The 25931-nt window shown below is 39.6% G+C and overlaps 1 protein-coding gene across 1 annotated transcript in view; it reads right to left on the reverse strand.

The window, feature by feature from the left end:
• The window catches only part of IDE (insulin degrading enzyme), a 352051-nt gene that overhangs the window by 196363 nt on the left and 129757 nt on the right, over positions 1-25931 (reverse strand). The window contains exons 9-10 of the mRNA XM_053692939.1: positions 19624-19726; positions 256-378 (exon numbers count right to left, since the gene is read on the reverse strand). Coding sequence (XP_053548914.1) covers positions 256-378; positions 19624-19726 — 226 coding nt within the window. The remainder of the gene's footprint in view (positions 1-255; positions 379-19623; positions 19727-25931) is intronic.

Below are 25931 nucleotides of genomic sequence, written 5' to 3' on the forward strand. Positions count from 1 at the left end.
TTCAATATGTTTATGGATATTAACTAAATAAAAGAATTCAGATATTTATATTAATTGTATGGTCTAGTAGGTGCATGGTTGATAAGGGTTTCTATTTCTTTGTATTGTGTTTATAACCCTGCCATAAACTTATATATATTATTTGGATAGCACTGCTAAGATTTTCATAAATATACTGACATATCAATAAGCTAAAAAAAAAATGAATCTCACAGGGTTAAAGGTCCCTTTAAGAAGGGATGGCTAAATATTTACCTTAATCAGAGATGGGTATGGAGTTGCATCTTTTTCCAAAGGTAGAATCTCAAAATTTGTAGGAATGAACTCATTCTTCGTCGGCAACTTAAATTTTCCATTGCGATCAGCCTTTTGCCATATCTAAAATAAGCACACAAAAAAAAACTCTCATGTGAGACTAGCTATTAAACTTAATTGCACTATAAGCAGCATATTAGCCCAGTCTGCAACAAGATTGACCTATCCAGGAAGCACTGGGGTTTGCTACAAGAAACTCCTCATGAATTTAACACATCCAACAATGAAATTCATCAATGTCATTTCAGAAATATACAATTACTTTTTTTTTTTTTTTAACACACTACCCTTTCAAATCACACAAAGTAATTCATAAAGTAGTTACAAAAATTGTGTTTTATGGTAAAAAGCAGTGGTGAGATTCTTAAATTTTAGCAACAGGTTCTGGTGAGATTTCAAAATTTTAGCAACAGGTTCTCTAAGTTCTCTATAATACAAAAACCTTTTTAATTTCTACATATTAATAGAATACAGGGTAATTACAGAGATAAAAAGTGAATTATTATAACTGTGTTGGTTGTAAAAACGGAGGAATTGGTAATAAAGGGATTATCTATCTTCTTAAACAACAAATATTCTGATGTTGACTGTCCCTTTAAGAACTGGTGAGAACCGGTTGAATCCTACCACTGGTAGATAGTTAGTGTGAGAGTTGGTTCTTTCCTTGCAGTATCTCACCCCGGCATAAATTATACAATATCTACGTGTAACAAAATGGGCATGTATTCTATTCCAGACATATTTACTATATCAGAAAAATCAGATGATAAACTCTTCTAGACGTTCTTTTTCCCCCCTGTTATTTAGTTTTCATTTGCAAACAAAAGGCATTTTTACTAATCAATTAACAAATCAGCGAAAGTTAGTTAATTCTTTTTTTAGCCAATAAAATCAGTGTTCTCCCCGGGGCTATTTAATGGGCACACCACCTAGCTGATTTTACTGACCACCCAGCTGAAATTTAAGACAATATTGAGATATATATATATATATATACATACATACATACATACACACACACACACACACAGTATCTCACAAGTGAGTACACCCCTCACATTTATGTAAATATTTTATTATATCTTTTCATGTGACAACACTGAAGAAATGACACTTTGCTACAATGTAAAGTAGTGATTGTACAGCCTGTATAACAGTGTAAATTTGCTGTCCCCTCAAAATAACAACACACAGCCATTAATGTCTAAACCGTTGGCAACAAAAGTGAGTACACCCCTAAGTGGAAATGTCCAATTTGGGCCCAAAGTGTCAATATTTTGTGTGGCCGCCATTATTTTCCTGCACTGCTTTAACCCTCTTGGGCATGAAGTTCACCAGAGCTTCACAGGTTGCCACTTGAGTCCTCTTCCACTCCTCCATGACGACATCACGGAGCTGGTGGATGTTAGACACCTTGCGTTCCCCCACCTTCCGTTTGAGGATGTCCCACAGATGCTCAATAGGGTTTAGATCTGGAGACATGCTTGGCCAGTCCATCACCTTTACCCTCAGCTTCTTTATTTTTATTTTAAAGTTTATTTTTATTGCGGTAACAATAACATTCCAATACTTACAGTGGCACATTATTTCTAGTAAAAGTGTCAAACAGAAATAGTAATACCAATACATACCACTATAATAAAAGCTCAATGCATAACTACTAACAAAGTAGAAATCAAGATAGAACATTTTGCTGTACCTCATTTTGTAATTAGGTACATGTAAATTTCTTTGCGTCTTCAATGACCTCAAGGGCCACTGGTGAGACCAAATTCCATAGTCCAGGAGAAGACACATAATTTCATATTACATGTACTAATTGAGATTTTAACAGAAAGCGATTGAATCTATTACATATACATAACCTTTAGATATTAGTGCAATCATAATATGGGGTACATAGTTATTTACAAGTTGTAAGAAACAATTTTAACAAACATATCAGTATCTGTGTTAAGGCCTGAAGAGCACTCTTATAAGACAGAGGAAAAAAAAGGGGGGGGGGGGGGGTAAGAAAAAGGGAAGGATCCGAAACTAAGTATACAAGGTTGGCAAGTAGGTAGCCTCTCCAGCCTAACTTGCTATAATTCCCTCGTTTTCATCTACCTTGCTGGCGTTCTGGCCCTTATGTACTCATCCCATGGATTCCATATAGAACAGTAAAAGTCCAAGCGACCCTCAGTTCGCAGCGCGTACTCTTCCATTTTCTGGATAAATGTAATTATATCCAAAACCATTGACATAGTTATGGGAGTGTCCTTTGCCCACTGCCTAGCTATCGCTAATTTAGTGGTTAGAAGTATGGTAACACAGAGAGCTCTAGCTGGTTTCTGCAAATCTTGCAATCCTAAGTGGAGGAGAGCAACATCACTAGTTAGGTATTGTACTAGCTGTAACTAGTGCAATAAGTCTGCAACTTGGGACCAAAGTAGGTTCAATTTATGACCGCCCCACCATATATGCATGTGTGTGCCTCTCTGAGTACACCCCCTCCAGCACTCAGCCTGGCGCAAGGGGAAGATATGATGCAACCTGGTCGGGACCCAATGTCATTTAAGCAATAGCTTGAGGAATTTAGCAACATCTTATAGTGACAGCACAATGAACCTCTCATGGGTCTACCTGCCAACCATCTCCTTTCCCAATGAGTAGGGACCCGGGTACTCGAGCTAGGGAATCCCCAGTATAGAAATAATGAGGTCAGTCTCAAATATTCAAATTGCAAATCTTTGGGGAAATCTCTAACTGGGAATTCCTTTGGCGGCAGCACAAGGACATAATTTTTGTATAGATCCGACACCAGTCTAATCCCCAATGCTTCCCATCATTTGGGTCTGGAATCCGGGAAGCAGCACAACAGCACATTAACTGAATGTGCTGGTGAAGGGTGTGAGGCCACCTGTTGATGAGAGTACAGCTCTCGCCAGTATCTGAGACAAGTCTTAATTACAAAACGGTGTATCCCTCCGAGAACGACAGCATGGTCAGGAATCCATGCCAAATCCTCCAGATTTACCCCTGCAGGCAAAGAATCCTGTTCCAGCTGATACCATCTTGAGTCACTAGTTTTGACCGACCAGGCGGTGATATGTGGACAGCATGGCCGCCTTATAATAATGGGGTATGTTAAGGGCCGATAGGCCTCTGCATTTCATAGGTTTCTGAAGTTGAAGGAGCGAGAGCCGAGAAGGACATCCCCTCCAGATAAATTTAGTGAGAACTGATTGGAAATGATTTAAAAGGTAGACAGGAGATCCTGTAGAAACAGAAAAGGATGCGCCTCCTTTTCTGTTTCTACAGGATCTCCATTTAACCTCATTACCTGGGAGAGCTGCCTTTACCTTGATCAACTGTGAAGCATTGTCTTTGGACATCATCTTTGTCTTCATTAGCGCCCCTCCATAGGGGTTCTTAGCCCTATCTTGTTCAAAAACATAATTTATGTAAGAACTTACCTGATAAATTAATTTCTTTCATATTGGCAAGAGTCCATGAGCTAGTGACGTAAGGTATGGTATGGGATACACAATCCTACCAGGAGGGGCAAAGTTTCCCAAACCTCAAATGCCTATAAATACACCCCTCACCACACCCACAATTCAGTTTAACGAATAGCCAAATAGTGGGGTGATAAAGAAAGGAGTAAAAAATCATCAAAGGAATTTGGAAATAATTGTGCTTTATACAAAAAAATCATAACCACCATAAAAAGGGTGGGCCTCATGGACTCTTGCCAATATGAAAGAAATTAATTTATCAGGCAAGTTCTTACATAAATTATGTTTTCTTTCATGTAATTGGCAATACCCAAGATGTGGAACTCCACACAAGAGTCACTAGAGAGGGAGGGATAAAAATAAACAGCCATTTTCCGCTGAAAAAATAATCCACAACCCAAAATATAAGTTTATTCTTTAAATGACAAGAAAAACTTAAAACATCAGCAGAAGAATCAAACTGAAACAGCTGCCTGAAGAACTTTTCTACCAAAAACTGCTTCTGAAGAGGCAAATACATCAAAATGCGGTAGAATTTAGTAAATGTATGAAAAGAAGACCAAGTTGTCGCTTTGCAAATTTGATCAACTGAAGCTTCATTCTTAAAAGCCCACAAAGTGGAGACTGATCTAGTTGAATGAGCTGAAATTCTCTGAGGCGGGGCCTGACTCGACTCTAAATAAGCCTGAAGAATCAAAAGCTTTAACCATGATGCAAAGGAAATGACAGAAGCCTTCTGACCTTTCCTAGAACCAGAAAAGATAACAAATAGACTAGATGTCTTCCTGAAATCTTAGTAGCTTCAATATAATATTTCAACGCTCTCACCACATCCAAAGAATGTAAGAATCTTTACAAAGAATTCTTAGGATTAGGACACAAGGAAGGGACAACAATTTCTCTACTAATGTTGTTAGAATTCACAACCTTAGGAATAAATTTAAATGAAGTCCGCAAATCCGCCTTATCTTGATGAAAAATCAGAAAAGGAGATTCACAAGAAAGAGCAGATAGCTCAGAAACTCTTATAGTAGAAGAGATGGCCAAAAGGGACAACACTTTCCAAGAAAGTAGATAAATGTCCAAAGAATGCATAGGCTCAAAATGGAGGAGCCTGTAAAGCCCTCAAAATCAAAACTCCAAGGAGGAGAGATTGATTTAATGACAGGCTTAATACGGACTAAAGCCTGAACAAAACAGTGAATATCAGGAAGTTTAGCAATCTTTCTGTGAATAAAACAGAAAGAGCAGAGATTTGTCCCTTCAAGGAACTTGCAGACAAACCCTTACCCAAACCATCCTGAAGAAACTGTAAAATTCTTGCAACTCTAAAAGAATGCCAAGAGAATTTATGAGAAGAACACCATGAAATGTAAGTCTTCCAAACTCGATAATAAACCTTTCTAGAAAGAGATTTACGAGCCTGTAACATAGTATTAAACAGTCAGAGAAACCTCTATGACTTAGTACTAAGCAATAAATTTCCATACCTTCAAATTTAATGATTTGAGAACCTGATGGAAAAAATGGACCTTAAGACAGTAGGTCCAGCCTTAACGGAAGTGGCCAAAGTTGGCAACTGGACATCCGAACAAGACCCGCATACCAAAACCTGTGAGGCCATGCTGGAGCCACCAGCAACACAAACGATAGTTCCATGATGATTTTGGAAATCACTCTTGGAAGAAGAACTAGAGGCAGGAAAATATAAGCAGGTTGATAACACCAAATAAGTGTCAGCACACCCACTGCTTCCGCCTGAAAATCTCTGGACCTGGACAGGCATCTGGGAAGTCTCTTGTTTAGATGATAGGCCATCAGATCTATCTCTAGAAGACCCCATATCTGAACAATCTGAGAAAACACATCTGGATGGAGGGACCACCCCCCTGGATGTAAAGTCTGACGGCTGAGATAATCCGCCACCCAATGTCTATACCTAGGATATGCACCGCAGCATTTAGACAGGAGCTGGATTCCGCCCAAGCAAGTATCCAAGATACTTCTTTCATAGCTTGTGGACTGTGAGTCCCACCCTGCTGATTGACAAATGCCACTGTCTGTGATATTGTCTGCTTGAAAATAAATGAACGGTTCTCTCTTCAACAGAGGCCAAAACTGAAGAACTCTGAAATTTGCACGGAGTTCTAAAATATTGATTGGTAATCTCGCCTCTTAAGATTTCCAAACTCCTTGAGCTATCAGAGATCCCCAAACAGCTCCTTAACCTGAAAGACTTGCATCTGTAGTGATCATAGTCCAGGTTATCCGAACAAGAAGCCCCTTGAACTAAATGCTAGTGATTAAACCACCACGTCAGAGAGTGTCAAACATTGGGATTTAAGGATATTAATTGTGATATCTTGTATAATCCCTGCACCATGGATTCAGCAAACAAAGCTGGAGAAGACTTATGTGAAAACGAGCAAAGGGAATCGCGTCCGATGCTGCAGTCATGAGACCTAAATTTTCCATGCACAACCACTGAAGGGAATAACGGAGACTGAAGGTGCCGACAGGCTGCAACCACTTCAAACGTCTCTTGTCTGTTAGAGACAGAGTCATGGACACTGAATCTATCTGGAAACCAAAAAAAGGTGACCCTTGTCTGAGGAATCAAGCAACTCTTTGGTAAATTGATCCTCCAACCCTGTTTCCGAAGAAACAACACTAATTGATTCATGTGAGATTCTGCAGAAGGTAAAGACTGAGCTATTACCAAGATATCGTCCAAATAAGGAAACACCGCAATACCCTGCTCTCTGTTTCCATAAACCAGGGCACCTAGAACCTTTAAAAAAGATTCTTTGAGCAGTTGCTAGTCCAAATGGAAGAGCAACAAATTGGTAATGCTTGTCTAGAAAAGAGAATCTCAGGAACTGATAATGATCTGAATGAATCGGAATATGAAGGTATACATTCTGAAAATTCATAGTGGACCTAAAATGTCCTTGCTGAAGAAAAGGCAGAAGAGTCCTTAAAGTCACCATTTGAAAGAACAAAAAGAACGAAAAGAACGAAAAACAATTAGAAGCTCTATATTTACCCTTAGGTCTCTTATTACCTTGGAAAGAAAGAGATAGCAATCTAAACTTAAGTCATATCAGTATTCCAAGATTTAAGCTTCAAAATTCTTCTAGCTAAATCTTTGATAATATAAAAAAATGGCATCAGAACTGAATAGTATGCTGGAGTAAGCAAACAATGCTAGATAAATCCGAATCCAACTCTTGTTGTGCTAATTTCCAACAAAAAAGTTGATGCAGCTGCAACATCAGCCAAAGAAATTGCAGGCCTGAAACGACCTGAATATAAATAAGCTTCCTTAGATAAGATTCAAGTTTCCTATCTAAAGGAACTTAAGTACTATCTTCTATAGGAATAAAGGTACGTTCAGCAAGAGTAGAAATAGCCCCATCAACTTTGAGGATCTTTTCCCAAAACTCTATAGAAATTGCTGGTAAAAAGATACAAATTTTTAAACCTTGAAGAAGGAATAAAAGAAGTACCTGGCTTATTCCATTCCTTAGAAATCATAGCAGAAATAACATCAGGAACAGGAAAAAACCTCTGCAGTAAACACAGGAGGTTTAAAAAACAGAATTTACTAGTTCTAATATCAAGAGGACTAGCTTCCACGATATCCAAAATAATTAACACTTCTTTAGTAAAGAACGAAAATACTTCATTTTAAATAAATAAGTAGATTTGTTAGTGTCAATATCTCATGAAGGATCTTCTGAATCAGATAGATACTCATCAGAGGAGCATAATTAATTATGTTGTCGGTCATAACAAATTTCATCAACCTTATGAGAAGTTTTAAAAGACCTTATATTAATTAGAAGGCAGAATAGCAGACAAAGCCTTCTGAATAGAATCAGTAATACATTCTTTAAATTTCATAGGTATAACATGTACATGAAAAGTTGAAGGAACAACAACAGCCAATGTACTATTTACTGATGGACACAATATCTGCATATAAAAGTTTATCATGATAACCAATACAAATGACATTCAGAAATATAATGCACTTAGCTTTAGTAGAACTGACATCAGGCAGCAAAGTCCCAACAGATACTTCTGAGGCAGGATCAGATTGAGACATCTTGCAAAATGTAAAATAAAAAACAACATATTAAGCAGAATTTGTCAATTTCCTTATATGACAGTTTCAGGAATGGGAAAAAATGCAAATAACATAGCCCTCTGATATAGAAAAAGGCAAGAGGCAAAGAGCAATGGGGTATTAAATAAATGAAAAAACGTACCGGAAATTTTTTTTGGCGCCAACAACATCCGGAAATGACACACTCGCGTCACTAACGACACAACCCTGTGTAAGGGACTCGGAGACAACTACGTCGCCATAAATGACTTCAACGGACGTACTTTCGGGCCAAAAAATTCTTGCGCCAAGAATGACGCAATAAAGTCTAGTATTTGGCGCACTCACGGGCCTAATACTGCCCGCAATTTCAAGAAAAATGTAGTCAATTTTGAAAAAAAGACTAAACCCCAGGTAAGAAAAATATTTCTCAAAATTTTTTTTTTTTTCCATTTTATTTTTATTCAGAACAACAAAAAAAGAAAAATAACTTCCAACAGTTTGCGCCTTGCAAGACGCACTTTGAATATTTAACAAAATATGGTCTGCAATTCGACCTCAACAATTTGTTTGCGCCACACAGGACGCAATTTAAACATTTGACAGAATTAGTCTGTAGTCGACCTTGAATATCTTACTGATATAAACTTATTCAACCTATCTTAATGACAGTAACTCCAAAATAATAATAATAATAATAAAAAAAAAAAAAAAAAAAAAAAAGGGTCCCCCTCCCGCTCGAATCACTCCCCTCGCCCCTTCAAGGGATTGTACTTAACAGGATCTCATAAGAGATACATCTAGCACGGTGTAGTGGGTCGGCATTATCTTCTGAAGTTTTTACCAGGCCCCAAGAAGTACCAATTCAGAGTTCCTAAATGGAAAGATTAAATCGTTTATCTCCATGTCCGGCAAGGATCTGATAAATACTGACCATTTGTTGAAAATTTGTCTGATATCCTCTTCATTATCTAAATTGGTGTCTCTTTGCTCTAACAGGCATTGTTTTTTTAGACAATTTTTAATTTCTGGGATAGATGGCGTTGCTCTTAACTTCCAGTTTTTAAAGATGAGATATCTGGTTGCCAGTATGGAAAGGAAAGTAATGTTATCATTTATTTGGTGTACGGTGTGGTTCGGGAGCCCAAATATAATTTGTAACTGTATTAAGCCTGGTATAGGGATTTTGAGTGTTTTGGTAAGCCAAAACTCTAGCTTCCACCACAGATGTCTTATTTTGGGGCATTCCCAGACCATGTGAATTAAATCTGCTGCCGTCTGTGAGCATTTTGGACAATAGTTGAACCCACAGTTACGAATTCTACTACCTTTTTTGGGGGTAAAATAAGAGTTGTGTGTTAGTCTAATATGCGACTCTCGCCAGGTAGCTGACAGGGTGGCCTGGGCCACTTTCTGGATTGATGATTGAATGAGTTCAATATCAATACTAGAGTGAGGGATCATCTGGTTCCATAGTAGAGCAAGTTTCTGCAGCTCCAAATCAGCTTTACTGGAGTTGATTAATTGATAACATAAAGAGATGGACCTCTGCCCATTTTTGAAAAGTAATAACCAGCTTTCCAGTTTGCCCAAGGACCAAGTCCAGCCTGATTCTGTCATAAGCCCTGTAACAAAATGTCTGCTTTGTAAATATGCATAAAAGTCCTTATTATTAATTTTGAATTCTTTTTTTAATTCTTCAAAAGATTTGACACATCTCCTGTCTATATCTATCAAGTATGTCACCTTATCCAAACCCGGATTATGCCAGGTTTTAAATAGTCAACCTCAGCCCTGTCGGGAATTTCGGGTTGCCCAGGAATGGCAAGTGTTGCGAGACTTTACAATTTAAAGATAAAAGTTCCCCCACTTTCCACCAAGCCTTCAATGGATTAAAGAGAGATTTAAACAATTTAATTTCTTTAGGTAATTCTTTGGGTGGGCAGTGAATTAATGCTGAAGGGATGTATGGATTTCTCAAAATGTTAATTTTCCACAAATATGAAACCGACAGTCTGCACAAGGAAATACATGAACCTGACTCATGGCAAATATAAGTACAATACATATATTTAGAACTTTATATAAATGAATCTCTATGACCGATAACAGAGAACCTATGAAATAGACCCCTGCTAGGGAAATCATTGCATTCAATAGGTGATACTCCCTTCACATCCCTCTGACATTCGCTGTACTCTGAGAGGAATCAGGCTTCAACAATGCTGAGAAGCGCATGTCAACGTAGAAATCTTAGCACAAACTTACTTCACCACCTCCATAGGAGGCAAAGTTTGTAAAACTGAATTGTGGGTGTGGTGAGGCGTGTATTTATAGGCATTTGAGGTTTGGGAAACTTTGCCCCTCCTGGTAGGATTGTATATCCCATACCATACCATACCATATGTCACTAGCTCATGGACTCTTGCCAATTACATGAAAGAAAGGTAGACTGGGACAGCCACCGGGAGGCATCTGAAAAGATAGATTAGCTTAGGAAGGAACATCTTCAGTGCCATTATTCTCCCCTTCCAGGAAACCTCCAAGGAGGACCACCGTGCAGCAGAGCGTCTGAATTCCTGGAGGAAGGGCTCATAATTTCTAGAAATGAGCTTCTTGGGATCATGGGATAATTCGGCGCCCAGATGCCTCAACCCGTCTATGGACCATTTGAAGGGATAGGTCCTCCTCAAGGTCTCCAATCTATCCGTCGGCATGCCCAAGGAAAACGCCTCCGTCTTCATGTAATTGAGCTTGTAGAAGGACAGTCTTCCAAACTCCTTCAGAACCCCAAACAAAGCTGGCAGCGAATCCTCTGGGTCAGAGAGGAACACCGTCAAATCGTCTGCAAATAACGCCAGAGTATGTGGGTTGTCATAACAGGAGACAGTGTGCATCCGAGCTGGCCCCAAGTTTGGCTGCTAAAGGTTTGATAGATAGGACAAATAAAAGGGGGGAGAGGGGGGCACTCCTGCCTAGTGCCGTTCTTAAAGGATTACTTTCTGTTATAATTTTTAAGCTAAACAACTAACATATTAAAGTTAATAAACATTAATTAAAACCTACTAACCTATATTTTCTCCAAAACGAAGTTTCATAACGTTCTAAAAGTTATATCTTTTATTCGCCGATGCCGTCACGTTATCCTGCCCACTATTTTCAGCACTGCATGTTGAAAATACTTAAACCAATAACTTTGTGTTTAAAGCGCCATTTTGAAACCTAGGTATTGTAAACGGATTGGTACAGAGCAAAGGATACCCACGGAGTGGGTTTGGAAAACAATTAAATTTACAGACAAGATTTCTGATATATGGTAGAGATATGTTAATGAAATGCTATTGATAAAAAGCGTATTTGGGGTAGTTAGTTAGTAACAGGCATAGAAAATATTTACTTACAGTGTCCCTTTAATGTCAAATGGTTTGGAACAGAATCCTGCACCTCTCGCAGTAGCCGAGTGCCATAACCGCCGAGATGAATCTATCCGGGTAGTGAAATGAACGAAGGACCTCCATCATATAATCCCACCGCACCCTGTCGAACGCTTTTTCAGCATCTAGTGACAGGGTTACCACTGGGATCTCGAGAGTCGCTGCCTCCGAAAAGATATTCAGCAGCCTCCTGGTGTTATCGGATCCCTGTCGCCCCCAGGGTGAAGCCCTCCTGATCTGGGTGAATTATACGGGGGAGAACTCTGTTTAGCCTATTGGCTAAGATCTTAGAATATATTTTCCCGTTAACAAGCAAAATCGGCGGTAGCTCTCGCACTGGTTGGGGTCCTTACCCGGCTTGGAAATAGCAATGATTGAGGCCTCCAAGTATTCTCCAGGGAAGCTGCCCGACTCGGACGCTACTTTAAAGACCCTGGCCAAAAGAGGGCTCAGTATTCCCATAATTTTTTTTATAGAACAAGACCTGGTGCTTTATGGAGTTTGAGACCTTTGATCGTGTTCACAACTTCAGTAGTGATAGCGGCAGTCAGGGAGTCTGCAAAGTCCTCTGGGAGCTGGAGTTCAGAAATTAGCAATCTCTAGCTTAGTGGCGTATTGCACACCATCTGCCTCTACAATTTGATATAATTGGCTGTAGTATCTAATGAAGACTTCTCCAATATCATTCGAAGAATAATGTCTATGAGGACCTTCCCTAATGATAGAGAGTTTATTCAGAAGAGTGCGCTGTTGCAGTTTATGCACTAGCAGCCTATCCACCTTGTCCCCCTTGTGGTAGTATTTCTGTTTCAATAAGTAAAGATTGCGTTGAACTAGTCTTTATCAAGTTTAAGAAGTTCAATCTGCTTTCCGACAGTCTGCACTCTAATCATGGAGCTTGGTCTCCCCTTTTTTTCAGCTGTTCTCTCAGTGTAGTATACTCACAATAAAGCTGAGCAAAGGAGGCGCCTCTCAACTTTTTAAGCTGATTCGCATTACCTATGAACAGACCTCTCAGATACCCCTTGAGAGCGGACCATAGCATTAGATCTGAGGTGTCTCCTGGATCGTTGATCCTGAGAAAATTCTCTCTCTCTTGGTTCCAAGAGACCAAGTGAACCAAGTGAACCTCAGAGAGCAAGTACTCCGGCAGGTTCCAAGAACCCTTTGCGATTCCGAAATGAGCAAACGAAACATCTATAAAAACTGTGTCATGGTTGGACCACACACACGGCATGATTGTCGCACCAGCGATCTCATCGAGGGACCAAGAATGGCAGAAGAAGTAATCCAGTCTTAAAAGGGATTGGTGAGAGGCTGAGAAGAACGTGTGGTCGGCGTCATCAGGATGGAGTGTCCTCCAGACATCATGTAGTGCATAAGGGGAAATCAAGTTCCTAAAATGTTTGGAATAATTCTCTTCCCCATGAGAGGTGGAGGTTCCGCAAAGTGTCTTCCGATCCCTGTATGGATCCCAGACCAGGTTACAATCCCCTCCTATGAAAACAAGGCCTTTTTAATTTTCTATACTCTTCCCAGCAGCCTATGAAGGAAACTAGTTTGATTAGCGTTAGGAGAGTATAAAGCCAACAAAAAGCACAGCACGTTGTTTAAGCGGCAAACATTATTGACATAGCGCCCCAAGGGGTCTACCTCAACATATGGATTCATAGGAAATGTGTCTGCTTATGAGTATGGAAACTCCCCTAGCCTTTTTATGAAAAGTGGAGGAGAGGCATGTTAGGTAATCTTTATATTTAAAGGTGGAAGCCAAAGACTCGACCCAATGGGTCTCTTGAATAAAAGCTACCTCTATCTTATGCGTAGTAAGGAATCTAAGGAGTAGGCTCCTTTTAGAGGGGGAGTTAAGGCCCTTAATGTTAAGCATGCCTAATCTCATTTTAAGAGGGGGGGTAGGGGGAAAGGGGGGTTAAAGGGAAACATTTTTTCTTTAATCAGAGGTTCATCGGACTAGGCAGAGACTACGGAACTCTGCCAAAACTAAATGATGCGGAGGTTAATTTATTTACCCCTTACCGCACAGGAAGAGTGGGGGGGGGGGGGCGGAGAAGAGGTCGGATACAATATTCTCCTTCTCAACCGGTGTATAATACAAACAGTATAACAAAGTAGATTAGATTGTGACCAACAGTATACAAGCAGCCTTAAAATATACACTCATCCTGTCAAATCTCCGGGGTAGGGCATAGAGGGATATACAAGATGGGGGAAATGTAAGAAGCGGTGGAATGACAAGCACAGGGCTTAATGTCTAGTCTATATCCCTTTAAACTATGAGTCGTCACCCCATATGCTGCAAGGGGATTTCTATGGAGACATTGGGGAGGGAAGGGTGCATGTCAGCTCTAATATGGGGGTAATGGAAGAGGGGTGTGAAGCTAGAGAGCAGGCTCATACCTGCCACATATAATAGTCATTCCCTCAAACATAATATATACATGGATTGTGGACCTGAGAGTTTAAAAGGTACATTTCAGTTATTACAGTGATTACAAGCAACCCTCATTCATCTGACCCTAACGTTTTTCCATAGTTAATGAGATGACAAGTAGGGGGCTAGACATGTGAGCGGGGCAAAAGGGAGAGGAAGTGCAGAACCAGGAAGAGGGTTTGAATAAACTCAGCAGTCAATTAATACTGAGCTAGATCCACCTTGACAGACCCCCTCCCCAAGAAGGCTACATCCCCATCCACTGGCCTCTAACATGCAATAGGAAGCGAATATGTTCCCCGAGATATGGGAAGGGAGATGTAGGAGTTCAGACAAAAGGTCAAATTGCATGCGGAGTAAAGGGTGAATGTGCATTCAACATGTAAGTGCAAAGTCTCCACCAACATAAGTGTCGCAGTTAAAGGACGGGGGGTCTAGGTCTCGTAGTTCTACAATGATACAACACCTACATCCGTGACATCAGGCATGCTTATAAGTAGGTTACTAACAAATGAACAGTACAGATTAATACAATATCTGATAAAGACAACATATATGATGGAACCAAAAGAAGAGAATACATCAATCATTCAAAACTATAACTATATAACATTCATCGTTGTGTCCTCTTATCTTTTTCTTGTAGAGGGAAAAGAAGTATCAGGAAAACAAAATTGAAAAAATTATAATATTTATAAGGACCCCCTCTCCATTTCTTCCCTCTCTCTCTCTCTTACTCCTCTACCATCCACCCCAACTCTGCGGAAATACTCCTGCTATGATATTAATCATTACATATTCTGTGTTCCTAAAAGCAGCTGTCAATTGAATTTGTATATTCAGAGGTAATGATAAGATTAACTTTTTCCATTTCTTAAAGAAGAATTCTTCTAGCGGACTAGATGGTTCTCGTGAGTCATATTGTTCTAGCATACACTGTTTAACTACTCCATTTTTACATGCCACCAGTTTAGGAGCCTTTGTCCCTTTCCAATCCTTCAAAATTAGATTTCTAGTTATATAAATTATAGTATTAATTAAGTCATTCTCTTTAGCTCTGTCTGAATATTTTACTAGAAAAAAAACATGAAAAATTTGTATCTCATATTCTATATCGAGCTTCTTCTTGATCCAATAATTAATTTGTCTCCATAATTGATTTACTTTAGGGCAGCTCCAAAAATAATGAATGATATCCGCTTCCTCTGCACTACACTTCGGGCACCTTACAGTAGTCCCGTACCATCTGGATAAATTTCTATTAGTTATATAGACTTTCCTAATTAGCTTCAAGTGTGATTCTCGCCAATTAGTTGGAACCCAAAATTTATAGTTTAACTTCAAAGATTGCTCAATGTCTTTTAGGGTTAAATTTGGGAACTCTCTATGCCATTTATCTTTTATCACCCGTAAATGCCCTACTGCCCTTTTTTTTTTTTTTTTCTTTTCTCCTTCCCCCTCCGCTCTCCCCCCCCCCAGTATCATGATATTCTATAATTAATATATTTGGAATCTTTTATTTTTTTTCCTCTTCCTTCTGTTGCAATATAAGAAGAAGGTTATGTTTAAGATATTAGATGATAAGATTATTGGTGTTTGTTGTCAGGAGAATTATGTGAACTCTAGCTATAAGAGTTAACTCTGTATTAGTTAGTTCATAACTATAGATGGTACTATAAGAAGTTTATTTTGTAAACATGAATAATGAAGAATGTATTTTTATTTTTATTTTTGTAACTTGGAGAACTAGTATCAATAAAGCTTTTAAAAAAAAAAAAAAAAAAAAAAAAAGGAAAACAAAATTGAACATATCTGGTTTCAGTTAACTAAAATATAAACATAAGTCAACTTTAGAGTTCAGCCGAGTGCCAGACCCCAATCCTTAAAGAGGTCGGGATCAGTCTAACAGGAACTTCCAAAAGTTATCTAGATTCAGCTAGAAGGTAACTCATGGGTTAGGATTTTGCCGGTTTGGGTTCCAGTCTGGGGCCCCAGCCCTCAATGCATTGTTGACTTGTGGATGTTGGTTAGGGTCCTCCATATCTCCTGGTCGCAGATGCAACTTCCTCAGTAGTTCCTGGCCCTGTCTAGGGGAAAGGGCCGTATGTTGTGTCCCATCTTTAGTGATGATCAGCTTTGTGGGAAAACCCCAACGGTACCAGATCTGATGAGATTGTAAGGAGCTGGTGACTTCAGCAAAAGATCTCCTCTGTTGCAATGTATGAGCAGACAGGTCAGGGAGCAACTTAACATCCTTAAACTGAGCCGGGAGGGTGGGCTGCTGCAGAAGAGTCCTCAGTAGAGTCTCCTTATGGGAGAGGTAGTGCAAGCGTGCTATAGTGTATTGAGGCTTATCCATAGAAAGGTTCTTTGGTCTGGCCACCCTGTGTATGCAATCAATTCTACCCTCCTCTCCACCTGAAGATCCCAGGATGGCTTGGAACAAAGGGATTTATTGACTCGAGGACACCTCTTATTCTTACATTGTTCTGCCGGGAGCGGTCCACCAAGTCAGCCAATTTGGCTTCCAAGGAGGATACTTGGTCAGCGAGGTTTTGAGTATAGCTCACCCAAATGGTGTGGACCACCAGCAGGTCCTCCTGCTTCCGTTCAATAATATCTGTGCGCTCATTGACAGTAGAGATGTCCTTACGTAGATCATCAAAAGACCTTTCAAGCTTGTCAAATCTTTTTGCAAAAGACTGGCTCTGTCTATCTAGCAGTTGCTTCATGAAGTCGGCGGTGATCACCTCACTTTGCGGCCTGTAAGAGGGAGAGTGTCTAGAGCTGGGCTTGTCTTTTGACATGTCAGGGGAGAGGGATCTCTCATCAGACAGACCAGGATTAGGGTCTCTAAGTGGCTGAAAGTGGTCATGAACACTGTTTTTGGCAGATACATTAGGCTTTTGCTTCCTCCTTGCCTGCTGCGACATTATGGAAGTTATGTGGTGTATTCTGGTAGCACTTTCTGTTCAGCAAAAGGCATGCAAGAACAAAGAAAAGGACATATGCCATCTGTACAGCATCAACGGTCACAATATGCTCTTACAGGCCGGGAGGGGAACTGTGGTCTTTTTAGACTATCATAATTCGTTTAAGCATACCTTTGCAGAAATAGGTAAGAGTGTCCCAAACAGTCTTTGACAAATCCTGAAGAGTTTATTCGGAGGGGATATGAGGTGTTTGCCTCTACACAGGGTCACATGTAATGTAAGGTGGACTTCAGCTATTGCGTTATAAGGGCTACATGTAATGTAAGGTGAACTTCAGCTATTACGTTATAAGGGCTACTGGCTGAGGTTCCCAGCACCTCCTCCCGTGGCTTATGTCACCACTGGACCAAGACGGGAAAAGGAATGTGGGTATGACCTGCTGGTACCAGATCAGCAGGAAATGGAAGAAGCGCTGGTCAAGTCCCAAAATGTCAAATCCTCAGCAGTTATTCCAGTCCCCTGCCCAGTATATGCTTAGAAAGGATAGTTAGTGAGATAACTAAAAATAAATGACACACAGTTCAATTGGCAGGGGGACATACAAATCAAGGCTCAGTGTCCAGGTCCACCCCTAGCTGCAACCTTCTGTAGTTTGTGGAAGTGAGGACTTATGTGATCAGGAGAAGAAAATACAGTCACTCTGAAACTCCTAAAGTATGCAGCCCAACACCACCCCTCAGTGTCGGTTTATCAATCAATGTCCTATTCCAGCCACAAGTCAGCTGGCCATTGACACACCGGTAACCCTCTACCGCAAATAGTATAACCACCCAGGCTGCTGCCAGCAGGATCAGAGTGTGCTAAAGTTCCCCTGCAGTCAGGCTTCATTTATGTTTTCTCTGAGTGATTGTTTAATCCAGGAGCAGAGGCGCAATACTATGCTGGGCAAAATTGCGTTTGGCGCCAAAAGGGAGAAACACAGGTGCACTGTTAAATAATGTCCCCAATCCGGCCTGATCTTCACCCCCCCCCCCCCCCGTATGGAAGAGATCTGCTTTCTAGGTGAGGTGTGATAGGTGGGAGTGAACAAATACCCTGAATACCCTGCTTACCCCCTCAGGCTATTGTCTTGCTGCCGTCTCGTCTTCCTTCCCCAAGCTGGGTCCAGCTGCAGCCAACCTCTCTGGTATATATTAGTAACGGGAGAGTGCAGACTGAGTAGCAAACTCTTCAGCAGCGATCCGGTCCTGCAGCGTAGATTCACTGCCGCTGTCCGGACATCAGACCTCCGATACCCGTTGCACAATGTACACCCTCTTGGCACACAGCACAGGTGACACTTCAGCCCTAGTAGGCTGACAGGATCCTGTCGTTAATTTGAGATAGTTTTAGGTTGATAAACTATTAATTATATTAATTCGGGCCTAGGAGCTCTCTAGACTCACGTCTTCTGCACTTGACCTTTAGCTCCGCCGCCCCTCATCTTCTTTATCAAGGCAGTGGTCATCTTGGAGGCGTGTTTGGGGTCGTTATGTTGGAATACTGCCCTGCAGCCCAGTCTCCGAAGGGAGGGGATCATGCTCTGCTTCAGTATGTCACAGTACATGTTGGCATTAATGGTTCCCTCAATCAACTGTAGCTCCCCAGTGCCGGCAGCACTCATGCATGCCCAGACCATGACACTCCCACCACCATGCTTGACTGTAAGTAAGACAAACTGTACTCCTCACCTGGTTGCCGCCACACACGCTTGACACTATCTGAATCAAATAAGTTTAGTTTGGTCTCATCGGACCACAGGACATGGTTCCAGTAATCCATGTCCTTAGGTTACTAGTCTTCTTGTGCATCATCTTTAGAAGAGGCTTCCTTCTGGGAAGACAGCCATGCAGACCAATTTGATGCAGTGTGAGGCGTATGGTCTGAGCACTGATAGGCTGACCCCCCACCCTTTCCGCTACAGCAATGCTGGCACCACTCATAAGTCTATTTCCCAAAGACAACCTCTGGATATGACGCTAAGCAAGTGCACTCAACTTCTTTGGTCGACCATGGCGAGGCCTGTTCTGAGTGGAACCTGTCCTGTGAAACTGTTGTATGGTCTTTCCCACCGTGCTGCAGCTCCGTTTCAGGGTCTTGGCAATCTTCTTATAGCCTAGGCCATCTTTATGTAGAGCAACAATTCTTTTTTTCAGATCCTCAGAGAGTTCTTTGCCATGAGGTGCCATGTTGAACTTCCAGTGACTAGTATGAGAGAGTGTGAGAGCGATAACACGAAATTTAACACACCTGCTCCCCATTCACACCTGAGACCTTGTAACACCAATGGGTCACATGACACCGGGGAGGGAAAATTACGAATTGGGCCCACTGTTATACAGGCTGTACACTCACTACTTTACATTGTAGCAAAGTGTCATTTCCACAGTGTTGTCACATGAAAAGATATAATAAAATATTTACAAAAATGTGAGGGGTGTACTCACTTTTCTGAGATACTGTATATATATATATATATATATATATATATATATATATATATATATATATATATATATATATATACACACACACACACGCATATCTATATTTATCTATCTAACAACCTCCTGGTAAACGAATTGACAAAAAAAAAATCTGTTTAGGTTCCCAATCAAATGGAATATTAAAAAGATGGACACTGTGTAAGTTCCCCTATATTACAGACACAAACATTGGTCTTAGTATAACTTCCCCTATATTACAGACACAAACATTGGTCTTAGTTTTAAACACATTTATATTAAATATATATTACTGATGTTACAGACAGACATGTCTTTAGGTTATCAAATATACATAGACATATATTATAACTGTACACACAAGATGTATAACTAACCTCTAAAGTTTCTTTTGGGATATCTTCTTGTTTGTACTGTGTTCCATACCAGTCTTCTGTGCGATCTGTCTGCCCTTCAAATGATTTCGAAACTATAGCAACTCTAAAAAAGTGAGAAAAATGTTAGAATATCAAGGTTTCTCATACAGATTCCAAATGAAATCAGTTCAAACCCTTTGAGAAAGAGAAAAAGAGAGAGAAAGAGAGAGAGAAAGAGAGAGAGAAAGAGAGAGAGAAAGAGAGAGAGAGAAAGAGAGAGAGAAAGAGAGAGAGAAAGAGAGAAAGAGAGAGAGAAAGAGAGAAAGAAAGAAAGAAAGAAAGAAAGAGAGAGAGAGAGAGAGAGAGAGAAAGAGAAAGAAAGAAAGAAAGAAAGAAAGAAAGAAAGAAAGAAAGAAAGAAAGAAAGAAAGAAAGAAAGAAAGAAAGAAAAGAAAAAACAAAGAGAAAAACAGAAAGAGAAAAAACAGATTTTGAAGGTACATGAATTGAACTAAAGTATATGAAAACAAGGAAAAAGAAGATAACGAATAGGGATGGGATCAGTAAAGTGAAATGCAGTTTATTACTGCTAGTATTAAAGTGAATGTAAATTTTGATGATAAAGTGCCCAGTTTCTAAAAATTCGATTAAAAACAGGGGCACTTTAATTTATCAAAATTTACATTTCACCCGTTGTGAAAATAGTTACCTATTAATCTTGACAGCCGCTGCATCGCTTTCTACACCCATCGCAAAGCCTCTACTTGGGTGCAAAATGAGGAATCCGGCTTCCTCCAATCACGGTGTTGAATAAGACACGGATTCCGCCGAGGGGGAAGCTGTGATTGAAGGATGACCGATCCGTCATTTCTGACGTAAGAAGAGGCTTGCAACGACCGGGGGAAGCTGGAGTGGCTGTCCAGATTAAAAGGTAAGTGAAATATAAATTTTTATCAATTAAAGTGCCCCTGTTTTTAATCAAATTTTTAAAAACCGGGCACTTTATCATCAAAATTTATATTCACTTTAATAGGTTTGTTTAGCACGGTTTGTCTGACTGTGTTCCACTATTATGTACCTTTTTTACGAACACTCAAATCCATTTATTGTTACTTTTTGTAATGGTTTATGTAAAATAGTTAACTAATATGAATAAAGCAATTAACATAAACACTTTACTATATTAGAAGTGCAAACCACAACTAGATGGTGTTAGGTATGCGGCTTATCTAGAACATATTTTCAACTAATTACTGTCTATGGGGAAATAGAGTGTGGACAGTATTACATATACTTATTAACCACTGTATTTTAGTAAGAACACTTACGCTTGTTATCATACTACTTATGTATTGTGTGTAACTTTACAGTGTGTGCTATGTGCTTTTTTTCTCTATTTTTCAGACCAGTAAGTACCTGTGACAATGTATTCAGGGTCAATGGTCATAAGCTAGGCTGAAATTGTATCTATAGAGCTTATACCCATACATTATACTACTTGACTAGTTAACCTTACTGAAGGGCATGAAACTGCAGAACATTTTTTTTTTCTATTTATTTTATTATTTTCAAAATTATACTGTAAATCACATATTGCCTATTTAGCATTTTTTTTAAAGGGCATGAAAATAAGAGTTTTCAATTTACTTCTACTATCACATTGAATTCATTCTTTATATCATTTGTTAGAGTATACATATAGTAGGTAGGCTCAGGAGCAACAATGCACTACACACATTCCTCTTGTTATTGGATTACTAGGCGTGTACAGCTAGGTTCTAGTAGTGCAGAGCTGCTCTGGAGCAGAGTCTAATTAGGTGTTCAGCCTCTTTCCATTTAGCAACAGTGCAATAATACATGGTCTAACACATAAGAGCCTTTTTCTTTTTTAACATCACTTTAATAGATGTTTACATGTTTAAAAAGAAAATAAACGCACATGGCTTCCCATTCCTGTGCCAATCTTATATTTAGTTTCCATACTGCATACCCCTAGTTGTTCCTCTCTGTTACTATTTAAGAAAATATTATTTTGATTGTAGCTATTTATTAAATAACCTAATTGTTCACTATCTGAAAGAAAAAAATAACAGTTTGCCAATTCAGATTGGCGTAAATAAAAAAATAAAAAAAAGACATGAAAATCAAATTAAAGATTCATGATTCACTTTAAATCTAGTCAAATTTACTTTTGTAAACTAGTTTCGTTTGTTGAAGGGTATACCAATGTTATACATTGTCTAGCACTATATGGCAGCAGTGCTTGCAACAATGTATAACATTGCAACATATATGGTTACAACACTGCAGTAATATGAGCCTACTTAGGTCTGCACTTTAACAACGGATACCAAGAGAACAAAGCAAATTTGATAACAGAAGTAAATTGGAAATGTGTGTGCCGTCCCTTGAAACAACAACCTTGTACCTAAAATCGATATACTACCTGATACTCATTTAATTAACATGTTTAGTTTGAACTTGGCTGCAGAAGTAATATCTGGGGCCTGACACGCTTAGTTTAAACTTTGGCTGTAGAAGTAATACATGGGGTCTGATAAATACCGGGCTACCTTTGGACAATATATCCATTATAATGCTACATACTGATAGTACTCTGTGACTCTGTATCACACCTAAATTGTCCATTGGGCAAAACCTGGGGCACTCGTTACCACTGTTCCCTCTAAGGCCAGTTTTGTGTGCGGTCCAGCAATGAAACAGTTAATAATGGAACCACACATTGCAGTCTGCATTGTGCAGTGTTTGCTAATTGCTGTAATTAACTGTTTCACTACTGGGCCACACAAAAAACTGGCTTTAGAGGGAACACTGCTCGTTACCACCAATCAGCAATTTGATACTGGATCTCCTATCCCCTATACAGCTATACAATATTAGTATCTTGATAGTCTAACTGTAACTTACTGTTATTTTTGGGCATTTATAAACGCCCCATCCCTGGTATCCTCAAGTCATTACCCTTAACCATATTAATTTGTGGACTTTGTCTATATATTTAAAATTCTGGGGAATTTAATTTCCACATATTTCTGTCTCTAAGGGAGTTAGTTTAATTCTGCAAATATAGGATGTTCCTCATTTAGGGACAGATCCCTATTTTTAATAGATCCCCCCCCCCCCTCACTTTTAACATATGACAATTTTTGTCATTTCCTTTGGGGAATATTTGTAGTCTCATGATCTGACTCACAAGTAGTGCTTTTCTGAATGGAGTGAGTGTTTAACTTATATTTATACTTGATAAACCTAATATATGGGATCCTACAGTTGCAACGTAAAATCACTTACACCGCCTACATGATTTGAAACTAAGTAACTACACTGCATATCTATATGTGACAATAACACATTCTGAGAACTACAATTTATCCCCCTTTTTATATATTTTTTATGTGAACGTAATTAATATTTATATATATTTTTAACATTATCAATAAAAGTTATATTTTTTTTTTATTTTTTTTTTTAATAGTTTTTATTGAGGTACTTAAATGAGCATACAGACAGTTAACAACAATAAAGTATAGGACTTAACATAGCAGTAGTATACATCATGTTCCTAAAGTAAACACACTCTGACTCTGCTCCAATGGAGCCACTGAGATCTAGAACAGAAGTACATCAAACGTCCTAATAAATGATTACAGTCCCATCTGATGCTAAACATAAATAGTCAAACATAATTGAAAGAAAGACCTCATATTTTCAGATTTCTTATACAATAACAAGGTGAACAACATATGTAAACTAAAAAATCGTATAGGCGTTACTTAGGGAGGTATAACACCAGGGTAAATGTCAGATGTAAACTGGATAATTGTGAAGGCGTTACTTAGGGAGATATACCAACAAGGTAAATAACAGATGTAAATTAGATAATTATATAGGAGTTGCTTAGGGAGATATACCAACAGGGTAAACCTCAAATGTAAGCTCAGTATTTATATAAGAATCGCTTAGGGAAATAGAACAGCAAGGTAAACATCAAATGTGGACTAAGCATTTTGTTTGTGAGAAAGAAAATAATACTAGGCAATCTTGCTCAGTGTGGGAGGGGAAGTAATGCCGGTATAATTGTGTATTGCAAGATATAATTGTAAGAAGAGGGAGTAAGGTGTGGTATTGGCTAGAGAAACCACATAATTCACTCTCCTGAAATAGGAGATATATTAAGGGGGGGGAGGGGAGGTGGTAAATTAAGTATGTTGGGCAGAATATATGAGTAAGGCAATGTGTCAAGTCTGGGAATGGCACGGGAACCTTGCTATATGAAAAAATTCAGTGGGCGCATTATGTGCTAGTGGGCATATCGTATGTGTGTGGGGGGGAGACATGGTAATTCAAGTATGGTAGGTAAACATATAAGCAAGGCGCTATAACTAAACTGAGAGTTACCAGGGTAAAATTTGGTGCGGTTACCGGAACTCATCCTAGGGCAGAATGAAAGAGAGGGCAATGCCTAATATGGGTGGCGCAGGACCAGCCTGCACTAAGAGACTTTATGGATAACTATGTGTGTAAGCAAAGGCGAGGTATGGGAGCTAGGATGGGATCTTTATAATACAAAACCCTCTTAACTATGGGGGGCTGCTCCTAAGAATGCTAGCTGGGCCCTGCTGTTTGAATTAATGTGGTACCAATCCACACACTCAGTGAAAATTGAATAATTCAGTATAGGAGGAGGGGGGGGGGGGAGGAGGGCATTTAGGTATGGCAGGTAATATGAAATAAAAATTTACTTTATGGAAATATTTGTAGATAACCAAAAGGAATGAAGATATAGCTCTGTACGCAAGGGGATTTAGAAACAACTATGGAAGACCACCCCTAGAGCAACACGGGGCCTGTGATTGAGATTGGAGCAAATGACGTACTCAGCAGAACTTAAATGACTACAATGTGGCTGCAATAGTGTAGGATAGGGATGACGCAACTGAACAGAATATAACAGCTACATAGTGGGACTCAATAAATGGTAGGGCGCAACCTCGGCCGCTGGCAGCGCCCACATTGCAGTGAGATGAAACTCGGTATCCGAATCATTAAGTCCCTACATGTATTCTGAAATATGCTAGTAAGAGTAATGGAGTGATAAATGGCTTACATATATTAAAATAAAGAGTGCTAGAGAGTGTCTGGTGCACAAGCCATTAGCTTATCTCTACATCTCTGCTGTAGTCAGTGTGAGAGAAAAGAGATATATATCAACATCACTGCCTTCAATTGCTGTACAAAGAAATAAAACAGATATATCAATGGTTTCACAGTGTAGTCAAAATCTCTGCAACTTAGCTCATTTAACAATAACATAACATGCACATCATTTGTCTGAATAGTGTCACATGAAGCCAGAAGCACATTATTTACACGTGGGCTCTCAGACAGCCCCACACTACCATAAAACTCTTAACTAGATATTTATATTTATAGAATGATAAAAACAGCATTATCTAGATATTGATTAAGTACTTCCGTTCCCTCATAGCTATTGCACATATAGCAATATGCAGCGAACCTAGAAATAGCAGCCCCATGCGCACTGAAAGGAATAGCAATAATAGTGAAAAATAAGTGAAAATAAACTAGGGAAGCACATAAAACCCTACAAAGTCATTGCCTCTAGGATCCTCTATACACATGCGAAGATCTAGAGAGTCAAAATCAATAAACTTGCATCTTAGTCAGCCAACCCCGGTACGATAACATTCATAGCGTCCCAGACACATCTCATTCTGTAGCTCCCAGGGCAACAATACCTCCATGAGAAACGCCCCATGTAGATTCCATGTACTGTTGTAGAACTGCATGGCTGGACATGATCTTTGGACTAGCTGTTTCAGCAGCGCGATCGGGGGACATGACGTTCCGGTACTAGAACAACTTTGAGGAGTGTCTAAGACTTCCACCGCAACATCTGAATAGGCCAGTGCTGTATCATCTTGTATGGTAAGCCTTGATGTCGCTCCGGAGCCATAACTGAAAGCAGGCAACCCAGGTGCTGCAGAATCAAGGGAGAAGCAAAATCTTTGATGGTCTCCTGACCCCCTGTTCTGTGCCCAGTTCTGCTGAGTCGGCTGTGCGCTATACCGGGGTACCTCTTCAGTAGCTAAATGTGTGGTAGCGATGGTGCCCAGAATAAGATCTCCCTTGTTTCGCTCTGCACTTACTTGGTCCGATTCGGTAGCGGGCATACAGTTAGAGGTAGGCTCAGGGAGAGTTTGAGTCAGGTGTGTTACTAGGAGTCGGAAGGAGGCCACTATGCAGCCTAATGCGATAGTCTCCCAGTCCGCCATTTTCCCGCCAAAC

This window comes from Bombina bombina, chromosome 9 (genome assembly GCF_027579735.1).
Source record: "Bombina bombina isolate aBomBom1 chromosome 9, aBomBom1.pri, whole genome shotgun sequence".
NCBI lineage: Eukaryota > Metazoa > Chordata > Amphibia > Anura > Bombinatoridae > Bombina > Bombina bombina.